Source organism: Dermacentor andersoni, chromosome 8, assembly GCF_023375885.2.
Source record: "Dermacentor andersoni chromosome 8, qqDerAnde1_hic_scaffold, whole genome shotgun sequence".
Taxonomy (NCBI): Eukaryota; Metazoa; Arthropoda; class Arachnida; order Ixodida; family Ixodidae; genus Dermacentor; species Dermacentor andersoni.
In genome coordinates, this window is record NC_092821.1 from 147828936 (window position 1) to 147854976 (window position 26041).

At 48.1% G+C, this 26041-nt stretch overlaps 1 protein-coding gene across 2 annotated transcripts in view; it reads left to right on the forward strand.

Moving 5' to 3' along the window:
- Positions 1-25346, forward strand: part of LOC140219902 (uncharacterized) — a 128373-nt gene extending 103027 nt beyond the window's left edge. The window contains exons 1-3 of one of the 2 annotated variants that reach the window (XM_072290033.1): positions 7566-7919; positions 21861-23769; positions 24380-25346. In XM_072290033.1, the coding sequence (XP_072146134.1) occupies positions 21866-23769; positions 24380-24689 (2214 nt within the window). In that variant the 5' untranslated portion in view covers positions 7566-7919; positions 21861-21865 and the 3' untranslated portion in view covers positions 24690-25346. Of the gene's footprint in view, positions 1-7565; positions 7920-21860; positions 23770-24379 lie in introns of those variants that run through there. The other variant, XM_072290034.1, reaches the window with a different exon arrangement.
- Positions 25347-26041: the final 695 nt, after the last annotated feature.

Here is a 26041-nt window from a genome sequence, read left to right on the forward strand (position 1 = left end):
ATTTATACGGAACCTCACGGCGTCGGCGACGGCAGAAATGCACCCGGAGGGTCCACATAATTGATATTGCAGTAAAATAAACATAGTAGGGTTGTCAGACAGTCATCGTTCGCAAAGCAGCCACGACTAACGCTGTTGGCTGCATGCATTCTGTAGCCAAATGCGCGTACCAGACTTGAATCCTCGGGACAGCGCGCCGCACGTGATTCCCCATGTCGCTTGGTTTGCGGTATCGTTTTCAATGGCGCTCGCCGCTGTAGTTGGCGCCACATTTGTCCGGCTCATGGCGCTCGCTTCCTGCTCGCCACATTTGAGACCCTCAGCTCTCCGCAATTGTACGTGAAGGCATTGACCCTGCTGCAACGGCAACATTTATCCCCGACCGTTGGCGCGGTGGGCCCCGCGCTGCAACTTACGAGCGGAGCATTACGTAGAACTGCAACATATTGCAGGTGCTCTTTGTATCACCTTCCTCCCGCCTCCCATAAGAAAGAGGGGAGGGAGGTAGATGAAACGTGTACCGTTTAAAAATTCCGTTCCTGTCCTTGCAAGGTGTAGTTTTTTCACTTTCACTGATTTAGTAACTTGACCTTTTCTGCATTTGATTGAAAAAAAATAAAAAACTTCAACGAGCAACCACGGCAATTTAAATTCTTTTACAAAGCTTACACTGCCGCGTGGATGCTTCTTGCGGTTTGCCCAGCAGCAGTTTTGATAGTCACATGACGAGACTTTGAATTCCTCGCCGTCACTTCGAGTTGCCACAGCACAAAACTCCGCAGAAAGTCTCTTTTTTCTTTTCGAGTAAAACTTGATTTCTTCGGTGGTAATCAAAATCTTAGTGTAAAGTAAGTTCATCTCGAGTTTTCAAAAAATGCGGTACCGATATGAACATTAATGCGTGTTATTAGCATCTGTCCATCCATTAACTTTCATAGCATAGGATATGCATAGCATAGGACTGGGATATCAGGGCGCTCTCATGACATGCAGTTTTGCTGAAATGTTGTGTAGTGAGGAAATGTAACATGCGTGTATTCATGGCGCGTAATGGAAAGCATTGAAGACGAATGAGGTGGACAACACAAATGCCGTTGTCCTCGGTCTATTTACGTCCCTGTTTGCACACCTGCCATCACAAACAACAAATCCCTGCCGCATCGTTTTCTCATTCCAGGTATATTTATTTGTGTGTGTAATGTTACGTAATGGCCAATGAAATTTAGTGGGGAATAACCGTTAACAGCCAACAACAATGAAATGTGTAGTAGGTTAAAACTCATATTTGCTATTCTTGATACGTGTGATCAAATAAGTCTGCACGTAGTTTTTGAGGCGTCAGTCATTTTGTACTCGAAGTACAATGAGAGCTCCCTTCAACTGTCGATGGAGCCGGCATCTAATACATCGGCTCGCATATGTAAATATATAAGACCGTCAAAGTGTATATAGCTGGATCCGGATTTTTGGAATTATGATTTATGAGCATAACAACCTTTGGAGAAACGATGCAAGGCTCATGATAAGCTTCTCTACCAGCACATGCCTTTTAGTACAATGTCTGCAACAACGAAGGACCTTAGCGCACCATTAGCTTTGGCCACATTTATCTAGTAGACCTAGCGCTGCTCAATGCGGGTGTTCCGGCTTGGCACGCTTTCGGAGTTTTTCCTGCCGTGCCTACATTCGCGGTCAACTCCGTGTGGCAGTTGAGGGAAAGCTACGGGGGCTCAGCTCCTGCACAAGTGTTACCGCGCCAAGTAGTCCGACAGCGTTACACAGTGCTTTCGGTTGCTCGGGACAGACGCTGAATTGACGCAGCTTCCACTTGCGGTGGTTTCGCGTTTGCCCAGACGCGGAAGGGAAAAGCCGCAATATAAGTAAACTTTTACATTTAGTGGCGTGTTTTCTCCTGTATAACTGCCACTAATCAGATGCCTACGTTTTCTCTTCTGTTGCTTAAACTAACGTGAGTGAAAACGCGGCATTCTTTTCAGCAGCGCTCTCTCCTGTGCGCGCTTCACTCCGTAGCTTTCCCTTCATTAGACAGTTTTAGTTTAGCGTACGCTACACCATTGCGTACGCAACAAAATAGCGGGCCGTCCCTGCACATGCCTGAATGCGTGGTTTGCAGAGTTTGCTTGAAACATGGCGGCGGTCCTGGCTACCCGCTTCGAATCGAATTCGGCGTTGCTTTTGTAAGATGCGCTTCGTTCGTTCAAATGACTATAAATGGCTTTCGCTTAGTCTCGGGCCACTTCGATGACATAGTATTATGAATAACCTTGTGGCGTTTTCGAGATCGCTTCTAGTTTCGAACGAATCGAAGCCTAACGAAAGAAATGGCTGTTTGGATGGATTTTATGCGCGTCGCCTTTGGAAGGGGGCGGTGGGTTGCGCCACCAAGCTCTTGCTATTATACTGCTTGGTGTCCTACCTCAATATTCGAGAAACATTCGAGATGTCATCGCCACATATTGCTACAGTCGTGAGGCAAATGGCCTCTGAGGTCCGAAGACCTCGCACACCAACTAAAGCTGTAAAAAACGTGCGCTGCTTAGTGTGCGCTATACTATAGCATATCGCGTATGGTATAGTTGCGTATGCTAAACTAAATCTGTCTATTATCATAGAATGTTGTCCGCCAGCACAGAAACACTGAGACAGCCCGAGTTGGGTCAGCACCTTCTAGAGGGTTTGCCGCCCTTGCGTCGATTCGACACTCACAGGCTACTGGGACAAACCGGGTGTGTTGCTTGCGCGCTGGTTAGCCGCACGTCTAAGGCGACGTTAGCTACTCGATGAGCAAATAACTATTCTGTGCACAAAAACCTTCTCGAATCGCAGAAAATCAGATGAAAATCACAGGGAAATTTCTGACACCACTATAGAAAAAAAGGGTATGCGCAGGTCACCGTCAAGAACATTGAAACCGAAAGGAACGTCAGAGATTACATTATACAAACAATAAATGAAGAGGTTCTCAGGGACGTGATGGAAACCGGCAGACGGCGTTACGAGCGTTCGATTCATGAGCTATACTGAGTTCATATATGACCCAACGTTGGCTCGAGTCTGTTTGATAAAGCAACCGCGATGCCTCACATTTTTACCGCTTCCAACTTACTCTACTGCCCATTATTAGCGTCAAATCATTCTCGAAGGCGTCATCGAGGATCTCCTCAAAGAATGCCGCACCTCTACTGCGTATCATCCGCAGACTAATGGCATGACCGAGCGCTTTAACCGCACTCTTGGTGACATGCTGCCCATGTACGTTGCATACGACCAAGCCAAATTTGACCACGTTCTAACTTTTCTGACCTACGCTTACAACACCGCCACGCTGACTACCACGGTACTTTCGCCCTTCTTTCTCCTGTTCGGACGCGAACCTTTTTCCACAATGGACACTGTCCTTCCGTACCGCCTTGACTCCACGGAAACAACTACCCTATCCGAAGCAGCTGCACACGCAGAAGAGTGTCGCAAGCTTTCCCGTATATTTACGTCAGAAGGCCAGCAACGCCAGAAGCACCATCGAGAAACTTCCAATGCTCCTGTATCCTATGTTCGTGGTTCGCTAGTGTGGCTTTGGGTTGCAGCCTCTACCCCTGGACTGTCACCGAAACTCGCGTCGAAGTACCAAGGCATATACCGCGTGATCAACCAAACGTCTCCAGTCAACTATATTGTGGAACCCCCGGAGCTACCTTTGGATCATCGCCATCGAGGGCGCGAAGTTGTGCGTGCCCAGCGTCTGAAGCCCTGCTATGATCCGCCTGTGCTGTCCTACCCATACGTCGCCGGGACGGCTTCCTTTTCCGCGGGCGAGATAACTGCACTGTAAAATTAGGAGCATTGGGGCTGTGGCTAGGAGAGAGACAACGGCGACGAGAAAGAACAACTTTGTTTCGGTGCTCGATCGGGTACACTACCTCTCGCTGCTGCAACGTTCTAGTCGAGAACGCCTGCTGCTCAAAGCGCTTCACGACAATATATATATATATATATATATATATATATACACCGAACATATCCGTAAGATAATTAATGGTATTTACAATAAAAAGAATAGCAACGACAGCCCCACCATCACGCGGAAAGCCGGTAGGCAAAAACCTTATCTGCGCAAGCTCAAGAATAACGCCGCCACATGTCCATCATGGACTGCCTTTTTATCTGACGTGTGCGATTTTTCAGTTGATAGTCGTTTCAGTTTTCAGTCCTTGTCCGTTTCCTTCCTAGTACGTCCGTGTCCACCTACGCCTACATTTTTCTAAGGCATTGAACTGTTTTGCTAAAAAATAAAGGCAATAAAAGTGACGTGGGACTCTATCGGCCAAGCTCTATGTTACCAGGGTTCACTTTTCAAGTGTAGTTGAAAAAGTTATTTTTGAATGAGTTCAGCATAAACGTATTCCAGTATCGAACTCTGAATATGAATTCCGCGAAGGCCCTAGTACTGAGCACGCATTGCTCTCTGAGAAATAATACATTTTCCCAATTTGAAGATAGAAATAATGCACACAGAATTTTCGTACAGCTGCCAAAATGTTTTGACGATATGGTTTCGAATGTTTTGTTAAGCCAACTTTAACGATGTGGTGTAGGCGAGGAAGGCCCACCTCTAAAACGTTATTACCAGGAAGAACGCACGGAAACACTTTCAATTACTGAATCACTTTCCGACTCTCTTCATTTATCATCAATGAAGCTCTGTAGGACCGTTTTTATTCAATGCAATTATTTAATGTTAACATTATAATGAGTAAATACAACGTTGAAATTCGTCATATACGCCGACGATACTAGTACGAATTCTTAACAGGCAAATGAGTTCACCACGTAATTGATGCAGTTATCTCACTCTTCTTAACCTTCTTTCTTCTTTTTATCTTCTTTTACCTTCTTCTATTATAGAGTGTTATATTCTTATTTTAGAGTTGAGAATTTTGAGGTTCGGGCAACGATGATGCATGAATATTAACATAAGATAAATCAGGTGCAAAAACAATGCCTTCAGACAGTTGAAGACGTATGTCTGTATTAATAAATGAACAGCCTATTGATCAAACATAATGTATTCCCTGGGACACACATATTTCATTATATTTTTGTACAACATTTCAGATGGAAACATTTCTTAACAACGCTTAGCCATTTACAAAAACAAGTACGTTACAAATGATAAGGTACGTACGTAGCACGGAACTATCATAAATGAGAACGTCATAGACAATTTAATGTTTACAAACAATACGTAATATGCTGCCAAGATTAATATTATGTTAAACAATAAAACATACATATAGAAAACCTGACATCAAGGAAACTTTGAAGGGAAAGCGCTTTCGCATGTCGACTAGTCGCGCCGACTAGTGCGGTATCCCCGTCTCAAAGGGAGAGGGTGCGGCTGTTATTAGGTCCGTTCGATTTCCTGAACCACATGACCAGTTCACGGTGGTTCACGGTTGCACAACTCGGTTTCTTCGGTGCAATCACAACGCGACACTCGAAACGAATGTCGAGGTGCAGACGCGGTGCAGATGTGGTGCAGTCGTTTTGTTCTTTTTCCGACCACGGTGGACGGAGTGCATAAGTTTCGGAAGTCGCGAACTGCTGTTATGAGGACGCACGCAAGATAGCTTATAACGGCGTCTGCGCATGTGTGCTGCGTCGTCTGCTGCGCCGCTGTTTCGCACCTGTACGTGTGCACCAAGTCGGCACCGACAGAAGAGAGGATGAAGCAAAATCATGAACGAAACCTGCAACTTTCCTTCAACTTCTGAAATGAACGGGCTGGTTCAGAGGGCAGCAATGCTACACCGCTGAAACAAATGGCAGAGTGCAGCACCTTGTGATTAACTGGTCCATGTGGATCAGGCGAGTCGAACGTACCGACTGTTTCGGACGTAGCCCCTTTATGCCTGCTTTCGCCCTCTCTTGAAAGCTGAAGGAGGGAACATGTTTCTCGAAAATAATCCTAACAGAGCGGTGGTCAACTTTTACGGCGATCTTGGTGTCCTTCGTGTATTTGGAAACGAAATCTGCCGTCACCTTAGAATTTCAAGGTCGCCTTATCTCTCCTCGATGCCACCATGACCACACATGCTATTGCATTGCAGCTCAATGACTAAATTTTTCCTTTCTCTCTTTCCGCGTGGAATCGCAATATATGCAATATAAACATTGCGGCGAACTCGTTGTCTAGAATCTGCAAAAGTTACATGGCGGAATTGTGTGTCGAACATTGATTGACGCATAGCTGCCACTGAAGGTGGCCAGCGGCTGCGCCTATTGTTTTCTTCAGATCAGGATACCGCGCATGAAACTGGGGTACGGTGGCACAACCAGACATGAAGGGGGGCAGGCGTGTATCGCGAGCACGGCCTGCCCATTTGCGTAAGCCAACACTCGAGTGATGCTTTGTAGATGGATTTGTCTGATATGCTCGCCTGTGACTTCCGTTGTTTTGGCGGCTTTGTTCATTTCGCCTTGTCTGCCTTGATTAGCCAAAATCTTTAAGGAAATCTATTCTTTTCTAAACGCACGAAGACTCGGACAAATAAGTAACCTAAATTAAATTATATTCTGCGGGTTTCGCGTGCCAAAACAACCATGTGATTATGTGGCACGCCGTACTAGGGGACCCCGCATTAGTTTCAACCACGTAAGGTTCTTTAACGTGCCGCCAACGCACGTTAAATGCCGCGATTTGATCGTGCTCCTTCGAGCGTAGCACATACATGACTCTGAGAACTCTTATCATGCCTGCTAGTTGCAGTGATTCCGGCTATCGAGGCGTCCGGGGTCAAATCGAGATGCGTCAAGATTGATGAAGCGACACGGCGCCGCTGGCTTACCTCAATAAACTTCTCAAAGATGTTCTATTCCGCCTCTCGATGCCTGGGCCCGTGGCGTATCATGATTACAGTGTGAGGCTCCTGTGCTAGCGGTCCTCTGATCCAATGCTGTCGTCGCACAATTGTATTGATGTTTACTTATTTAATTACAGAAACGCAATATTCGTTGTAAATGATCAGCTTCCGAAGTCACAAAGCGTTTCAAACCTTGAGGACCGAGTTTAGGGACATTCATGTACGGAGCACCATTCTGGGTTACAATCCTGAACATTCTGGTCAAACTCCACCCTAATGTCAAATTCTATAATCGCATTTTTGAAAGTTAAGCAGACGAACCATAGCAGGCATCTTGGTCAATCAGTGCTAACCAGAGCGGAAATTCAACAAGAGGGCAGAATTCGACGATGTCTTGCAAGAACTTCTGGCTGAATGTCCCGGTTTCCACATAAAGTAGCGCCAGAGTTCCTTATGGTAACTTCAGATTGTTTGTTTTGCAAGTAAAATTCCAGAATTCAATTTAATTGTTCTTGCGATTATCGTACAAAACTCTGGCCACAGCAGGGCGTACCCTTTCAGAATCCTTTTAGAAAACTTCGTCCCCGTTCAGACGCAGCGCCCTCTAGAATATATTCAGACTTGCTCACCCCTCCTGCCGTGGCCCCTGACGTCACTCAGTTTTGACCAACACCTCGCGTATCGCGGACGTGTCCCCAGGTATGCCCACGCCGTTCGAAAGACGCCTATTGCTAAGCCTGCCGAGCACCTGAAGCGGCGGGCTGTCGTTTCTGTTGGCGGCCGGGAAGGAAGTGTTTTCTGCATCTGTGAACTGCTGCGTCACGATGTGAAGTTTTGTGTTCGCGGAGTGTTCACATCAGTGTGTGCCTACACACTCTCGCAGTGGGGCGATACCACGTGCCACACTGTCCCAGCAACTATGAGAAGGGGCCGAAGGTTCGAGTGCTCTCATCCCCAAAGGACGGACCAAAGAGTGACGTGGGGGGCTTCCCTTCGTGGAGATAACATCAATATTGGCGTTCTCGCCTTGATCCGAAGGTATGTGTACGTCTTCGCAGTTAAGTCGTTCTAGAAAGCATCGCGTCCAACATGTGCTCGGTTCTTGCTATAAAACACTGATTTCCTATATGATTTGGACTTGCTATATCGTAAGCCTTGATAGTGCCCCGTGGGCTTATTTCTGCTTTGAATCCTTCGCTTTGACTGCACCGCTTTGTTGTCGCTTTCCGGTTGTGACGTGGACAGGGCACCGTCGCTTTAATATAGCGCACGTGTCTTCAGTGCTGTCATTCTTTCTATAGAAGCGTTTGGACACGTCATCAGTTCGGGCGCACGCTCGAAGTAAGCTGTACAGTGTTCTGGAATGTATTTCCTGACCAATGCTTCGTCGAAGAAGTTCGATGACGCATGTACAAAAACGAAAGACGTATCGGGGAGTGGGCGGGCACTCATTCTGGCCGATTGCTGGCGGCGCTGCCACCGAGTTCTTTGTTCTTCGTTTGTTTCGGGGTGCAAGTTCTCCAATTAAACTCGTAAGCGCTCGTTCGCCGAGTTCGCTTTTTTTTTTTTTTTTGCGCCGGGCGATGAAGTTTAACATTAGTTGGCCGGTGAAAAGTGGTTACCACAGAAAAATAAAGGAGTGCAGGTGTCAATATATATTTTTAGCAGCAACGTAGGCTGAAAAAATGTCCGTTGATCGAATGATAACAAGGGCCATCAAAAGCAGAGTGTTGTTCTGTTTGCCCACGCTTATCACACGAGCGTCTCGTGCCCATGCAACGTATATTGTCGGATCACAAGCTTTATTGCCTATTTCCTTGTTTCCTTTCGTATGAAAAAACCTTGAGAGTCGTTAAACGTTTCGTTGTTTCGCTTGGACACCGCCTCCTTGTAACAGCTCCGATTACTTCGTTGACAAAGATCGAGGGGGGTAGACGGTGGCGACAAGTGTTATGTACAACGTAGTTTATTTCCTACCGCAGCTCCGGCGGCATGTTTACAGTATTATAATCACACGCCCGCATCTCTACAGTACATTTCCCTCCTCTATTTCCCTGAACTGCGAACTGCCGTACTGCAGGCGCAGTTGGATGCCTGCACACACACACATCTCAACAATTTCCTCCTTTTGTAGCTTGATATATATCGGGGTGGACGGGAAGCAGTAAGTCTATTATTTATTTATTTAGTTTATTTATTTACCATCAGGGCCTTTCGGCACTAGATATGGGGAGTGGATTATGCCACAAATAAAAAGAAAATAAAATACGAGCTTATACACAATATTTGTTAATTATAGAATGTTAGCTGAAATTATGATAAATACAGTAACAGAACACGATATTTCAAAGTAACATTAAACGAGAAAAAAACAAAACGCCAACACAAGTTCGTACGTATGTTTGCTATTAAGCAGTGTTAGCTGGTGCTTTTCGAAAATTGTCAATGTTATTAATCGAAAAAATGAGAGAAGGACGTTTATTCCAATCATTTGACGTATACGTGGCAAAAATGAGTGTAAAAAATATGTCATGTTACGTTGACCAATTCTAACTTTATGCTGATGATCAGTATGTTGAGATAACTAATGCGGTCGTGACATGAATTTTGGATGAAGAGTTGGGCGGTGACACAGCTTATGAAAAACTGAAAGGCGGGGTATTCTTCGACTTGTTGCTATCGGTTGAAGACCAAGATTCGATTTCGTTGAAGATACGCTAGGCCCACAGTTGTAGTCCCAAAGAATAAAACGAGTTGCATTGTTTTGTATCATTAGTTCAAGGGAATGTGCTAGGTTTTCGTGAAAGGGGTCCCATAAAGCTGCAGCGTATCATAGAACATACTGTTCACGTCTCGTTTTTTTTGTCAGTGGTTTCGACAACACATTGCGTGTCGAAACAAATACTTCTTCTCGCCTCTTTCCTGTAAGAGAGAAAAATGATTGTTATGAATAGCTGCTCTCTACAAACAATGTCATAATACGACAAACAAAAAAAAACGATTCATGCTAGTTGGGAGAAAGGTCAGATAGAAAGGCGATGCGAGTGTTTGGAGGAGGACGCCATATTTCTTTCGTTGCACTGCTCTTCAGGAGACGCAGTGCTATCCTTTAGGTATACTTCGAAACGTCGAAGTGCTGGGAGAAAATGGTATTTGAAAGTTCGCCGACGCACACGATGTTCGCAGCATTAGTTTACATTGTGGCAACATTGTTACCGCGGAAACACAAAGGGCTAACCAAACTCCCGACCCAGACATTTAATGCATCAGCAATCGCGTATGTTTTTTTTTTTTTCGAACTTCCTGCCTCCCCACGTTTCCGGCAGGGAACAAAATGCCTAAACAAATTTACAGCCTGTCTACTTAAAAACCGCCCACGTGATCACAGCGCGGCTGTCACACAGCTGCAATCATGTACAGTGGGAGGCCGCCGTTTCGCTCCTGCTGTCAGTCCGTGCTGCGCGAGTTTCGAATTATAGCCGTGTGCGCACCTCGAGTGGAAATCGCTAACGCACCCTTGATTGTTGAAGTTCCGGTGCGTTGAAGCCATTTTGTTATGTTGCACTTTGGGAGGTCGCTCTGTCCGTGGGTTCTTTCGTTCGTTAAAGCCGTCGGTCTCCGTGCCTTAAACATTTCGTTTGTCATTTCAAGCCCTTTCAGCCAAAAGTAGCTGAACAAGTTCTCGAGTTAGACGTTCTGAATCCGTTTACAAAAATAGACTCTGGTGACCCCCGTAGTGAGTTCTTACCGCGTACATAATATGTGGTCGTGTATTTCAGGCAGTTAGGTTACCTTCGGAAGAAATTTTATTTTCAGTCTTACCATACAGGAAGACGCACGTCTGTAGCCGTTTGCCGGCATCTCAAGACGTTTTCAAGTGGTGCTGTGTTTGGCGGGTGCTGGGGATCACTTCGGCGACAAAGAGAGCGCAGTCCAATCACGATGAGATCAAGCAATAAAGAAGCCTGATAGATTGTAATTCAGCAGAAAGCTTTTAGAGTAAAGAAAACAGAAGAAAATATCCATATTGTAACTCGCAACGGCGACGCAACTGCATGATAATCACAACAATAAAGCTCGCTTTATTCAAGCATTTGATTATATAGGCGCGGGACTGTGCGCCGAGAGTGTCTGAGCATTCAAGATGCTCAGCCATGCTACGGTAGCCTTGTCGCATGCAGCCCATGCAACCCACAGAAGTCGCGCACTCTCGGCTTGGATTCAATAAGATCACTTCACCTACCATGATTCCCCGCGCGTCGCGGGAATTGCTTTGATTGCTCCTGTTGCATTGATTGCACGTAATTGCTCGTGTCACGTGGCACAACTTACAGGGTGCTCTTACGACAGATCATCCCGTTTTACCCGAATTTCTGCCCCAAAACACCACATAAAGCAATTGCCGATTGGCGTAATGTTGAGACACCGGTGATTGGTTGATCCATCACGCTCCAAGGTTGGACCGATGACGTTCGTGACAAGATTGAAACATACAGAAGCTGCACGACACAACGACGAGCCTGCTATCGACTTTCCCGTCATCCACCCTTGGAAAGCGAGGTATTGGATCCTCCGTCTCTGGCGCAAGATCAAACGCAACATGTCGCTTCCGAAACGTATCTCGCAACCGAATGACACCATTGCACAATATTCTCACCATCGCACTCGTGAGAAATGGCATTTGGTATGTGATCATATGAACAATACCTTACAACTTTGCGAAACGTGACACATAGCTTGCGAACTAATTGGCCGCTCAGAAGCTTGGACTACCACTACTGTAGAATTCAGCAGCAAGATCATCCTGTTGTAGTATGCGTCCAATACGGAAATTTTAGATGCACTTTGTAGCAAACATGTCGCTGTCGCAGACACTCCTATTCCGGATATGTTGGGGCCTCTGCGTCTCATTTAGACGGCGATATCACGCTTGCAGAGCTCAATCAGGCTATTGCCGCTGCCTGAACAAACACGGCCTCCGGCCCAGACCACGTCATCGTGAGCTGCCTCCCCAATCACTCCGAATCAGACTAACAGCACGTTCATCACCTAGCACGGGAAACGGTATGACATCGATGACCTACGGCCTATTTCTCTCACATCAGGCGCGGACAAGCTCCTAGAAGACATAATTTTTACTGTATTTAACCACCATCTTCGGCAATTCGACCGGCTATGCTCACGACTATTTGGCAGTTATCGACTAATCTGCAACGCAAGGTGTGCTGCTCAATATTTCTGACCAAATCGAGAATTCCTGCACGGCCCAAATTAGAGCCACACTTGCTTCTTGTCTGAAGATGGCATTACAGTAAACAACCCATGACAACGTGCAGCACGAACTTCAACGGAACAGGGGACTTAATGGGACACGTACGTGCAATAATATCCGTGACACAACGCAAAAAGGAGGCGAGGTGTGCAGGCAGGACACAAGAGTGGAGAAGTGGACAACACGAACGTCGACTATCAACTGAAGAGAGCACGGAGGCGAAAAAAGAAGGAAGACACAAAACTCACCTGCACAAGCTCTGGAATGGTATCGCCACGTGTCAGCCGAATGCATGACCTTTGTCTAGCGACTGAAATACTACGCATGATGATATTGTAATACTATAATTGCGATTCCCTTTTGTAGCAGCAAAGCGAGAAAAATGCGCTTGCACCCTCTGAAACAACCCAGGATAGTCGCATAACCACTAAACAGAATCGTGCAATCACGAGTCAGATCAACCCTATCCTGCAAAATCAAAACGGCGCTTAAGATTTTCTTTCCTACTGCTGTGTTGCCCCAGGCAACCTTCTTCGTCTTTCATGGTATAGTAAAGATTGCGGAACAATAAACACAATGCTACAAGGAATCTCTAAGGCATTGCGTTCGGGTATTCTAGCAGCATTTCAATTATATGCGACGAATCCAGGTATTCTTTGTGAAGCGCCAAAAGCTTCATGCGGCAATAAAATTTTAATGATTTCGACGAAGTGTAGACAGGTGTCAGGATGCGTTTTGCTGTTCCCTGCCAGCACTCGACATTGCCTCATGACGAGACTTCTGATTCTTAACCGTCACATTCAGTTACAAGAGCTGAAACCGGAAGAAATTTCATTTTTTTCGCGTAAGACTCGATCTTTTTGGATGGTAATTATTATAAACCCCATCTCGAGTTTTAAGAAAACAAGGTACCATTGAGAGCGGGTATAGTAATTACTCACACCTATCTATAGATTAACTTTCCGCGGCAAAGGTGTATTCGTGCGTGACATCAACAATCCAGCCTTGATACTTTCTTTGCTAAACTGTTTTGTTCATTATTATGCCTTGGAGCCATGAAAGAAGCAGCTGATGTATTAGGGCGGTCCCATGGCATGCAGTTATGCGGAAATGTCGCACAATCAGTAACTGTAACATACGTGTGTTCATGACACTAAAGGCAGGCTCCAAAACATGGCAAAAGAGGAACAAGACGGAAAACACAAACGCCGTTGTCTTGGTTGTCCTCGTTCGACTTACGTCGCTGTTTGCGCAACTGCTTTACAACGTTAATCCCTGCAACATTGCTCAATCATTCATTCTACATTTATTTTTCGTAGCTCAACACATACACTATACTTTGCGTCTTTGAGGCAAATATACATATTCTTAGATAGACCAGACGACGAGCAAGCGAACCATTACAATGGAGTCAAAATTATTAGGCTGGCTCACAGACAGCACGTTACACAACCTTCTAAGTGAAGATGACTGTTGCCATTGTTTTCGAATTAAGTTTTTACTAAAATGGCAATTTTTTTAGTTCGACTTCAAAAACTGTATTGGCGTTTCCTTCTCAGCGCATGCCTTTTAATCTACTGTCTGCAACAACGACAAAACATAGGTGCTTCATTAGAATGACCGACATTTTTGTAGTGAACAAAGCCCTCGCTAATGCGGTTGTCCTTTCTTGGCATTCTTTCTGTAACTTTCATAAAGGCCCATATAAAATCGATTAAGACATGAAAATCAGCAGCGAGATGGCGGTCAACACTGTCGAAACATTAATCGATAACGTGCCCAACAGGAACATTGAAACCGGCAGGAATATTACACTATAGAAACAATAAATGAGGAGGTCCTCAGCGACGGGATGGAAACCAGCAGAGTACGTTGCGAGCGCTGGACCGACGAGCAATACGCAGTTCATGCATCAGCCCAACGTTGGCTCTAGTCTGGACATCGTAATGGTTCCCGAAGCAACCATGATGCCACAAAGTTTGCCGTTTCAAGTAGCTCCAGTGGCCACTATCAGCGTGAAATCCTTGTCAAAATTCCAACGCTAGGAGAAAGAATGTATAGAAAGTATTTTTTGTAAATCGTCCTTCGACAATTATGTGCTTATTTTTGTAACATGGCGACGCATGAGCTTATGGCGAAAGTCGGAAGTGATTCGAACTCAAGAAGCACTTACAAGGGGCAGGCTTTTTATATCAAATGCCACCAAATGGCAAGTGAGTTCTGATCAAAATTCGCAAAAATGTGGAAGTTTCATGTAAGGTAAAAAAATTGGCACTATATGGACTTTAGCGAAAAACTACTAAAAAATATAGAAACCCACCCGCAGCTTTCTTGGAAAGCAACCTTCAAAGCTGAAGGGAAGTTTGTCCAGGTCAGAGAATAGAATCGGAGACCAACGCCTTTCCGAGTCGGTCGCTCTAACATCTAAGCAAATGAGGAGTCTAGCACATTGCAAGGAGACGTCGAATTGATGAGCAAACTGTAGCTTCCAGACAGCAAATACGACAACTTAATTCGAGGAAAACGTACAAACGTGCAAGAAGTAATTATCATAAAAGAGGACGGAACTGCAAAGAAATCGTTTTCTTGTTACAGGAAAGGCGGATGTCAGTGTTACCTTTGTCCAAATATTGCAGCACCCGTTGAAGGTACGAAGATGGGTGGCATGGGGAAAAGTACGGGTGTCTATCACTCGAACACAACCGCGTCAGGAAGCACCAGTGCAAATATTATGGACAGAGAAGTGTCTAAAAAACCACTGAAGAAACCTTCTTAAAGGCCGTTTGTGCCAAATTTCATGCATAAATGCGAATAAACATCATCGTACGCTCAAATATTGATGTAATAACACTATGGATCAGGACTGTTTCAGTCCATATTGCTAGAACCTTTCTCTAGTGGGAGTTATCGGTAACCATCACCGGTTTTAGAAGAAAATAAAGTACGCCAAGTTCCATGCACACATTGGATGAAATAACAGTAACAGGCACAAATGGTAGTGGTATTGCAGAGTTGCCAACAGCGTCCACCCCGTGAGATGCGCTCCAGACGGAAGCTCGGCACGCGCAGTGTCCTTGTGGATGCATGCCTCGTTGGTCGCCCAAGCGGCCACTCGACTCGGCGCCTTCGCCCTTTTGCAAGCGTCACCGTCACTTTCGTCGGGAGCGTCGTGCCTCCGAACGTGCGACTCTTCAAGCAGCTACGCGCCGTTCGTGCCCGTCTGCCCCGGCCACTTCAGTGCGACCGCTGCGGCGTCTTCGGCCATGACGGCGCCACCTGTTTCCGCGACGCCCGCTGCCTCCGCTGCGGTGACTCGCATCCTACAGGAGACTGCCCCGCTGAGAAGCCACGCTGCCTAAATTGCGGTGGTCGACACCTTTCAACAGAGCCGAGCTGCCCCGAGTGGCAGCGCGAGAGGAAGGCGGCCGTGTTGTTGTCTTCGTCTGAGCGGCCCCTCTCGAGGAAAAAAGCGCTTGAGCTGGCCGGCACTACATCGTGCGAGCCGCATACAGCCGCTCCGCCGACGTCTGCTCGCTCGCCGCAGGGTCGATCCTACAGTGACGTCCTTCGTGGCCGCCACACGCAGACGGCCGCCCCTGAGCCATTGCGCGGCAAACAAACCGCTCCGAGCAGCGACCCCAGGGACGCGCTCATAGCCGCTCTCGCGGCTGCACTCCGTGCCCTGCTCGTTCAGTGCCCAGCTATCGACGGCAACGTCCGACAGATGTGCGACGCGGCTCTCGCCGCGCAGGAAGCTCTGCTTCACCACGACTAGGCGCGTCACCGCGCCTCATAAGCGAATGTAAACAACTTGCCCTCGCGCACTGTTTGGGCAGCCGCCGCCGCGTCTCTTTCACCCTTCTTTCAATTCCCTTTCCCTATTGTGCAGCGCGGTTGAGGTGTCCTCACCTGAGAGACAGTTACTGCGCTGCACTTTACCCCAATTTTTCTTCCCTCCAACAAGAATCTCTCTCTCGCCCTTTTGCGGAAATAAGTGTAGGGCGACGGAACGGATCATTGGCCGCCGTCGCGTCCTCCTACGTGGGATTCCTTTATGAACTCGAGCATCAGGTATCGCCTCGCGAGGTTCCAACAATCCTCGTTCTCGCTGTCCAACTGCAGACGGGAATCCTCGCCACACTGGTAGCACGGCACGGCGTTTGACGACGCCGGCTGTTAGCACGACGGCGTCCATGTCCTGAAAGCTCCTGACGGCCTCTCAAATCATGGCGGCCGCCTCAGCCGCACTGACCGACGACAGCTGGGCAACCTGCTTTTGGAGTGCGCTGAGATGCTGGGCTCGTTTCAGCGCTTTGACCGAGGAGCAGCAGCAAGGTTTTGGACGTTCCTAAAATCAATATCAGAATAAATATGTGACATCAATTTTGATATATTGAAGCGTTGTGCCTTCGTATCACGTGACGTCTCGGCTGTTTTCCGCATGTCGCTCGTCCACTCGATCGACGTTCTTGCGACGCACTTGGCTTCACCGTTTCCGAATGGAGAGGAAGAGTGAGCGTGACTTCGAAAAAACATGGACATAATGTGTCGAAGCTGATTGTGGATGTCAGGCGATAGCATCCCCTTATACCTGCAGAGATACAGTGCTAAGGACGCTTGTTAGTTAGCAATAACAGATAAGGCCGTAAGTCCTGTGGTTGCTGTGTCATTGCAGTTCTTTCATGATTTCGCGCTCTGCAAATTTAACTCCTTTCGAGGGCATGTACCGTGCGTTGGGGTATGAAGATCGGTCCACCAAGTCACAGCCTATGATTGCACTGTTTTCGAAATTAGCCCACGTTACACGGACAGATTACTTAGCCGACGTAAAGTCGTGAAAAAAGGAAACATAGAATTAAAGAGAGGTTCGATTTCAATATACGCCTTCAGACTCGCATAATACACCCGCGTGGATATGCTCGTCACCGTGCCGAATTCACGTCTCCTGTTCGATTTCACTTAAGTGACCAGAGCCCGAGTTTGCGCGGCACGAAATGAGGTGCTCTTACGTCAAATGCAAGCGGGCGTTCAAACGATTATACACTTGTGCTTCAAACTTGGTTCCACCTCTTTATTATAATATCGGGTACAACAACAGTAGATGTTTCAACATCTTGAAATGTTCCCGGCAAAAGTTTCGATTATTCAATTATTCGACGAAAAACCCTGCATCGAAATCGGTCAATTGATTAATCGTGAAAATAATGAATGAATAATCCTTATGCGAAGGAGAATTAATTCACCATCCGTATCTTTCGGTGCCAGCGCGGCCCCGTTGGAAAAAACGCAACGGCACAACCCTCTATGATATATAATATCTTTTCAACGCAAATGGCACGGGCTCCACCTGACTTTTACGTCTCAAGGCCAGGCCACACGCATTAACATCAAGAAACTTCATCAAGAAACCGGTAATGTAACCATCACCGCCACAAGTAGCTCCCATGCCGACACAGAAGTGGCATTTCCTGCACGTCGCTCTTCCACCTACCAACAGGCACCCCACCCGACAGCCCGAAAGAGGCAGGCAGTGTGTTATGTACTACACTAAAGATGCTCTCAAGCATTCTAACACACTCTGCTTCAATGCAGACGCCAGCCTACCAAACAAAGGTGCAGCCAGAGGAGTTGGAAACCATCATGGACATACGATTATGAAGTCTATAGAAGCGATAATTGACCGTGACCAGGCCGAAATTGAGGCGGTAGTGGATGCCCTGAACGCCTCCCACACCTCCTTCCCTCGACTACTTCCATATTTTTTGCAGACTCCATGGAGACAGTGAGGCGTCTAGAAAATGACAACTTGATAGCTTCCATGACCTCACACTTCACGGAGTGCGTATCTTATCCCATAGAGATAACGCGAGCACCAGGCAACGCTGCATTGCCAGGTCATGACAGAGCTGACCAGCTTGCCCGCAGAACTCTTTACCAGACGCCTTGCATTGGGCAGCAGAGTGTCTACATCGATCCCCCACCCTTCAGATACCGTCGCAAGCGTCGTCGGCTCCCTCCTCTCAAGCCATCCCTCACGAGACGACAGGAAAGATTGATCCGACAGGCTCAAACGAGCCCGTTGCGTAATACTGCGAGGCGCCATACAATATTGTTACGCGAAGGAGGAGTCAGACGAGCAACTATTTACAGGGTATAAATACAACAGCGGTTGTAGCGCTGACCGATGAGATTCACAGCGCGAGCCCAGTTCATTCTTCTTCCTATTTTCACCAGTGATGGGGCCCACGTGCCTCGTTCAAGCAATCAAATACCACACGCGTGTAGCATAATTCCCCGGTAGCAGAAGAGACGTCCTGGAGCGTCTAAACGTCATCACTGGGAGGGTGATACTGCTTCAGTCGTGTAACGTGCACGATATCAGTGGACTGGGAAGCAGATGGGGCGTCAGGGGCGATCTCGTAGGTGACGGGAGTCACGGCACGAAATACTCGGTATGGGCCTGTGTACCGAGACAGGAGTTTTTCTGCCAGACCAACCTGACGCGACGGATACCACAGCAGCACCAAAGAACCAGGCCAGAAGTGTACTTCTCGGTGTCGCCGGTCGGTCGTACAAACGCCTTTGACTCCCTTGGGATATCAGAAGGCAGTCACGGGCAATTTCGATTGCGTGGGCACAGCGGGAGATGGCGTCAAATGCATATTCACTAGTCGGTGCCGCGTGAACAGGGAGGGTTGTGTCGAGAGGCAGTATTGGTTCTCGGCCGCACAGAAGGAAAAGTGGGGAATAACCAGCTGTGTCGTGGCGCGAGGAATTACAAGCAATTGTGACAAACGGTAGAGCGAGGTCCCAGCCAGTGTGGTCTGAAGAGGACATATTTCGCGAGCACGTCTGTGAGAGTGCGATTGAGACGCTCTGTGAGGCCATTTGTTTACGGATGGTATGGCGTGGAAAGCTTGTGCCTCGTGGTACAAGACATCAGGATGTCCGCAATTACTTTTGATAGGAATGTGCGTCTACGGTCTGTGAGAAGTTGTCGCGGAGCTCCACGTAATAAAATCACGTCGCGTAGAAGAAAATCGGCGGCATCTGTGGCGCAGCTTGTAGGAAGCGCTCAGGTGATGGCGCAGCGCATGGCGTAATCCGTGGCCACAGTGATACACCTGGTCCCAGAGGTAGAAAGAGGAAAAGGTACGAGTAAGTCCAAACCACGATATTCTTACACCGTGGTCTAAACCAACCCGAAAGAATGGTATCGCGGGAACGCCGAGTGGTTGAAGGTACCCAGCAGGGAGCGTTGATGGTGTCTTGCCTCGCTGGCAAAGAAGCGTCGGCGGATCCTGTCGTATGTACGTGACACACCCAGGTGACCGGCAGTGGGGAGGTCTGTGCTCGGAGCCAGCGCACGCAGCCTCTCCAGCCACTCCGCAAGCCGCCTGGCCGTCCATCCACAGCGAGAACTATCCAAGCATCGTGCGTCGCGAGCGTTGTGCCGCAGCGCCGAGCAGGTCCGGTAATCCGGCAAACGCAGGCGAGCTGGGCGTTTCGACGGATGGGCGGAGGCGTAAACTAAACTTGCACGTTGAGCCTTGTTGGTATATCATGAAGGTGTCAAAAGGCGTAGCGCATCAGAACAGGGCAAAAGAAGAACGATTAATTCGATTAAGAAGTGTAGCGATTAATTGTTGCTGTGTATGCTCTTTCTGTGACATGCTATAGAAAAAACTTTAACAATATTGGCAACTATTACGAAGAATATTTGTTCATCATTAAGTTGCAAAAATTAGCGGTGACGTCACCTAGATAGCCAACCGGGTTTAGTTAGCCAAGCTCCCCAAACCAACGTTTTCCCCAAACTCACATCAATTGGGCTGAAAACTCAGGAGAGCGGCGTCGCTGCGATCGGTAGCGGTTCACCTCTTTATTACCTCATAATAAATTACACGCTTTACGCTGACTGCTTAAATGCGTCCCTTGATGATCAGAAGGACCTACCCTAACGACTCCGTACCATTGTCCAAAATCGTCAGAATCGTTTCAGGGTCCCTTCAATTTTATTTTCTTAAGCATTTCTTCTCGTCTTTATGACTGAATCGAGCCTTTTTTCTTTCACGTTTATCAGTCTTAGATATCGCTTTGATTATCTGCAGTAGCCTATCCCACACTCGACTAGCTTCCAACTCTCAACAGTTATTCTGCCTCTTTAAACCTCCCGCAATCAGGTACTTCTTCATCATTATCATCAGCATCACTACCACCACCATCATCATCAGCATCATCATAATCATAGCACTTATCATCCTCGTCGTCGCTGTAGTCATCATCAGAATACCTGACGCTACACCAATGAAAATCCCCGTGGTTTCGTCAGGCAGACAGCCTCGCTGTTAACGAAAAAAACTTGTTTTAGCGCGGAGATGGAACCCACGGCGCCGCCGCGTTTTTTAGGCTAGTTGCACACAACTTTTTTTTCATCGCTACTTTGACGCTTTAGTCTTCCTAACACTATTGATTCAGAACATAAAACAAAAGACACGACTACTGATTCTCGTGCTAAGGACGACGACGAAGAAGTAATCTACAGGGCGTCGGCGGTGGAGTCTGAGCGTCAAAAACAACGTCAGAATTTCACTGAGAAACAAGAACAAGACTCAACAAGTGCAACAGTAAGCTAGAAACATCGACTGGCGTCTCTGGTGAGTGCCAAGTGCGTGCGTGTTCGCGAAAGGCTCGAACCGCCGAACAAGGGAGAATAGCGAGTGCTTCGGATGGTCTCTGTGATCCCCGCGAATGCGAGCCGGCCGATTTCTGAGGCCACTATTCCACCAAGTCCACCAAGTCAATCTCTTTCGTCAACCGAGCTGCGAGCTCATCTGCCTCACGTCACGAGGCAAATTATACGTAAATTCTGAGCACTTGCACTAACAAGGCATATCATTCAACTTATAGCATTCTGCTTGATGGCACATTCGAATGCTCCTTTTCCGGGCACCCCTGCGAACAATCAGTGGTCCTTTAAAAATGTCGGCTTTATCGTGGCAATAATACTATTATGGCGCGTTACGATAGTGTTAACAAGTCCGGAGTAATGTGACTATAAAGTCATTTGTGTGCGTAGTTCAGCTTCATTGTCGTTTTACGCGACCATGGAAACGCTTTGGAAGCGCTCTCAAAGGTCTGGTCTAATCTGCCATTAATGTGCACAATTGTCTGCTATACCCATTTGCTGGTTGGTCTCAACGTCTTTTTAACAGCCGCACAAAAAGCTTCGGCTATTCTTTCGCTCTGGGGGCTCGCGTAGTGGCCATCGGCAACAAAATAAAGCACAAGCTCTGAGCGCCTAGCTCTGTGTCACCAGCGTAAGGCTAGCTACCCGCGGTGCAATCTGCAGTGAATGCCTGCCGATAGTCGGAGCACAAAGCACGATGCAAGAGCGTAGAGTGAACGATGACAAAATTGCATGGACCGCGAACTGGACGGGAATACCTGCCGCCTACGTGAGAAGGTGAGGGAGAGAATGCTTGACGTCACATTCAAACATCGCTTCCCAACACCCTTTGCGCCTAAGACAAGCCGTGACGGCGAAGAAGAAGGTCCGGGGAACGAGCCAAATAATGCACCACTTTAAGGGTAAACAGTTGGTATAGCTTAAATTTAATGCGTCAGCACGCATGATCGCTTTCAACGCATGATCAAGACGCATGCTCATGATTGCTTTTGGAAGAGCTACCCATTTGTCCTTGCAGGTCCAATGGCAAGCGGTGAAACCCCAAGGCAGTTCCCGATGACGACTGGTCGGGCAGATTCGTTGAATATGTGCGACGTCGGCTTGGCAGACATCGAAGGAATAAAGGGCTTCTTCTCGGGCCATGCCGTTGACCACGCGTCACCTTGCACTGCGACTGAGCACGGAGCGTGTCATATCGTTCGACACCTCACAGTGTGGAACGAAGTGCTTTCGCAAGCCAAGCTAGAACTGAGAGAAACCCCGCGAACGCGCAGCGGGTTGACCGTAGCGAGTATCGACTGCCCGTACATTAAGGACCACTCGCTGGACACACTCCACCGGGTCGCCACGCTGCTGCACTGCCTCGTCAAGAAGCATCACTGCGTGACGCATGTGGACGTCACGATGGGAAGGCTCAACGTGTACGACGAGCTCCTGTGCGACGCCCTCCGTGGAAACCAGTTCGTCGAGTCACTCAAGTTGCGGGACTCGTTCAGCAGTGGTCTCGGCCCCCACAGTAACTTCTGCGCGGTCGTCCCGACCCTGCCAAACTTGAAGCACTTCGAGTGCACCAGTGATGCGGAGTGCCGGCGGTGTTTTCTGGACGCCCTGACGTCCCTCCTGTTGACGACGAGGTCCCTCACGTCTCTCCATGTTCCAAATGTAATCATGAAATGGAGGGCTACAAATGCATTCTTGACTGCGATCATGGCGTGCTCAACCCTAAGGGAGCTATCGATGAACATTGCATTCGAGGTCTACGCCGAGGAAGAAATTTGCGCTACCTTCGCGGAGTACCTGAAGAGTTCGACTGCTTTAACGATGCTGACCTTTGTGGGAGGCGGCTGCCTTTCCAGCACTCAGATGCAGTTGATACTACGAGGAATCGAGAAAAACAGGACGATCACCAGACTAGACTTCGGGGCAGCGTCCGTGTCGGATCGATGTTTCGAAGCCGTAGATAAAGTTTTTGCAAGAAATACGACGCTGCGCAGTATTCACATTGCGGCCATCTGTCATGACCTCTACAGTTTTGACCAACTGAGGGGTGTCTTCGTTTGGGATGTCTGGTTGACATCCCTCACAGAGAATGAGACGCTTCAAGAACTTACACTGCCATTCAGCATCTGGAGGCCACAGACGTGGGCTCTGTTCTTTAGAGCGCTTTCGACGAAGCACAGTCTAAAGCATGTGACCATAGACGGGGTCCCCAAGGATGCCACCACCTTGCAGCAAGTCTGCGAGGCCTTAAGAGAAAGTGGCGCAGAGGAGAAGGTCGTTTTTGCACCAAAGTTGGGGGCTTCCTGCTATCGGCACGATTTGCATTTACTCAGGTACCATTGTTTCCGCGACGTCATCGCCTCACAGGCTGATGACGGAGCCGATGCTCCGCCGCTTGGCAGGCTTCTGCACCAGCTGTGTTCGCTGAACCACGTGACATCGCTGACTGTGACTATTGATCCTGGCACGTACAGGGAGGACCTGTCGTCTGCTCTGGCGGACTATGTTGGAACCACCACCACGCTCAAGAAACTGCGGCTGATCTCGGTGTCTGTTGCCGACCCGGCGAATGAAACGGACCTAGTTTGGACGGCCGTGGTAGAGTCGTTGTCAAGGAACAGCAGCTTAGCAGAGCTGTGCGTCAGCGCGACATGCATGCCTGAGGACGACTCTGAGCGCATGGCTGATTTCGTCAAGCGCAGTGAAAACATACGAAGGTTCTCCGTTTCGGTACAAAACAGCTGGCACTCGGCGTGGTTCGTGAGTCGCTTGTCAGACGGCATATTTCGCAACTACAGCCTTCTAAAACTCGAATTTCCTGGCTACATGAACAAGGACTCGTTTGCCATCTGGGACACGGCGCGGAGGAACTCCCGCCTGGTGGCCAGTGCTTCGCAATTCCTAGCAGGAGGAGCTAATCCTGACAAGTAAGTACTAATAGTGAAACTGCAGCTCTTCGACACAAATACTAGCAAGACTCGTGTCGGGAAGAATAACGCGTGCTCTTTTTTTTTTAATTTTGATCATTTCTTTTAGACCTGCCGTTTAACCCTGCCATTGAAATGTCCGAATAATCGCGCCGTTCTTATTAAGACTGCTCGTTGGCTGATCCACTATCGCTTATAGCGCTCGCTATTAGCCGGCGGAACAGCTGCTTAGAAACAAATGCGGACAACCTCTTGAAACAGCCCTAACGAGGTCGCCACTTAATCCTGGATTGGGCCAAAGGGAGCCGAGGTTAGCTAAGAAAGTGCTTCAGGAAGTGATGCGTTTGCTCCTTTTTGAAACATAACGCCTCAATGTATCCACTAGACACATACTTTCGATTTTTAATTCTCTTTCTTATCCTGAGCACAGCATTTCATTACGAACCCTACAGAGGTGCTACTCCAGCAACTTCCTTCGTATGACTGCATCGGCTCGACCACGCTTTAACACATGTTATCACTGCTATTGTATCGCGGTGAAATCTTTTCTTGAGTTTAGCGACTTCGACTAGATGTAAACCTTTCCCGGCACGCATCGCGTTTTCGACAGGACCACTGCGGCGGCGCTGGAGCGGGTCTTGCGGCACCGAGCTCTTCTGGAGGAACTTGCCGAAGTCCAGTCCATCAGCGAGGACGAGGCAGCGGCCGCTCTCCGAGACGAACTCAGGTCCTTCGAAGGCATGCACGAGTTCATGCGAATCGCAGGGGTCGTGAAGGAAAGGGTCACGTGTCATCGACGGGAAGACGGGTGCACGCAGCTCGACGACCTCAACGAGCACTGCTGGATCGCGATCCGGCGCTGCCTCGCGCTTGATGACGTCGTGGACGAATGCGCCCAATCAGAGCCGAACCGCGTGTGACGTACGCGCGATGCTGTCCTTTGTTGTATTTTCTCTCAGAGACATGCCATCTGCCCAGACAGACAGTCGAGAAAAAAAAGATAAGAAATCGCACATACTACGCGTGTTCGTCGTTATTCGCTGGAGCCATCCACCGCAAGATGCCGCAACCCAAAAACAAGAAAGCGGTCAAAAAGAGAAGTTCATGAAAGCAATCTAACAAAACACATAAGCACGCGCCATTGTGGTTCTGGTGTGGCTGAAAGGCAAATGTGGTGACACTGCGTCTGATAGTGCACGCGTACGGGCCTCGTCCTGAAACTTAGCGCTGGACAAACGGGGACAAATAAAGATGCACAAGGACTAGCGCAAAGTTGTCGATGAATCGATTCCAAATGGGCCGGCTCGCAGTGGAGCCTCGTCCACTTACCGTCGCGGGAGTCGTAGATGAAGTTTCGCTGAACAGAAGACGCGTGTAGCTCACAACCCTTTAGCGCACAGGTCATGTGACACCGGAGTTGGGCTACATAACGTATATATATAACGCAATATGTCAGAATATTTCCGAGCACGAAAAATGAGCATAACTCAACATTTTCTCGCGAGTTCACCGCAGAGTGTGAAATGTACGTCAGGAATGCGATGATTGTACGACGAAGTATCAACGCTGCCTTTCTGTTGATGGACCTCTGACTGTAGGCTGCGATGAAATTTAGATTTAACTTCGATCCCGTGTTCTGAAAACTGTATTCCGAAAGGCTCAAGTACTTCTCGCCAAAGGTGGTGCTTCGGCGGAAGACGTACACTGCATGTATTGGTGCGCAAAGTCGTATTATTGTGCTCCTATATACCAAAGGCAGTGCTGAAAAACAATATCGGTGCTAGCAATGTAGGCAAACCAGACGCCGCCGCGAGTGCCGAAAAAATTTCGGAAATCACTGTGCGATTAGCCACAACACGAACATCATATTGCATACAGTTTTTCGCTTCCCCAGTCTAAAGACATTTCATCAAAAGTCATTTCTCAAACGGCGCAAAAGGGACGAAATACACGGGAACAAGCGATCAGTGCAGGGCGCGGGTGGACAAAGTGGCATTTTTCTTGCAGAAAAAAAAAACAGCGTATGGAAGCAAAAAGCTCGGCAGTATGTTACACTCCTGTAACATGTGACAGCGAAGGCCTGCTGCACTGTGCGGCACACTTGGTAAACTTGGCGTCGTCGTGTTGCTGCTTCCGCAGTTCGGCTTCTTCGACTCGTTTTCCGACGCTTCGCTGGGGCTTAGCGCGCTCGCATAGCGGGGTCAGACTCGCGCCGACGACCTTTCTCTTCGACTTTACGTTGCATCCTCTCAGCACGGGATTGAAACGTGTG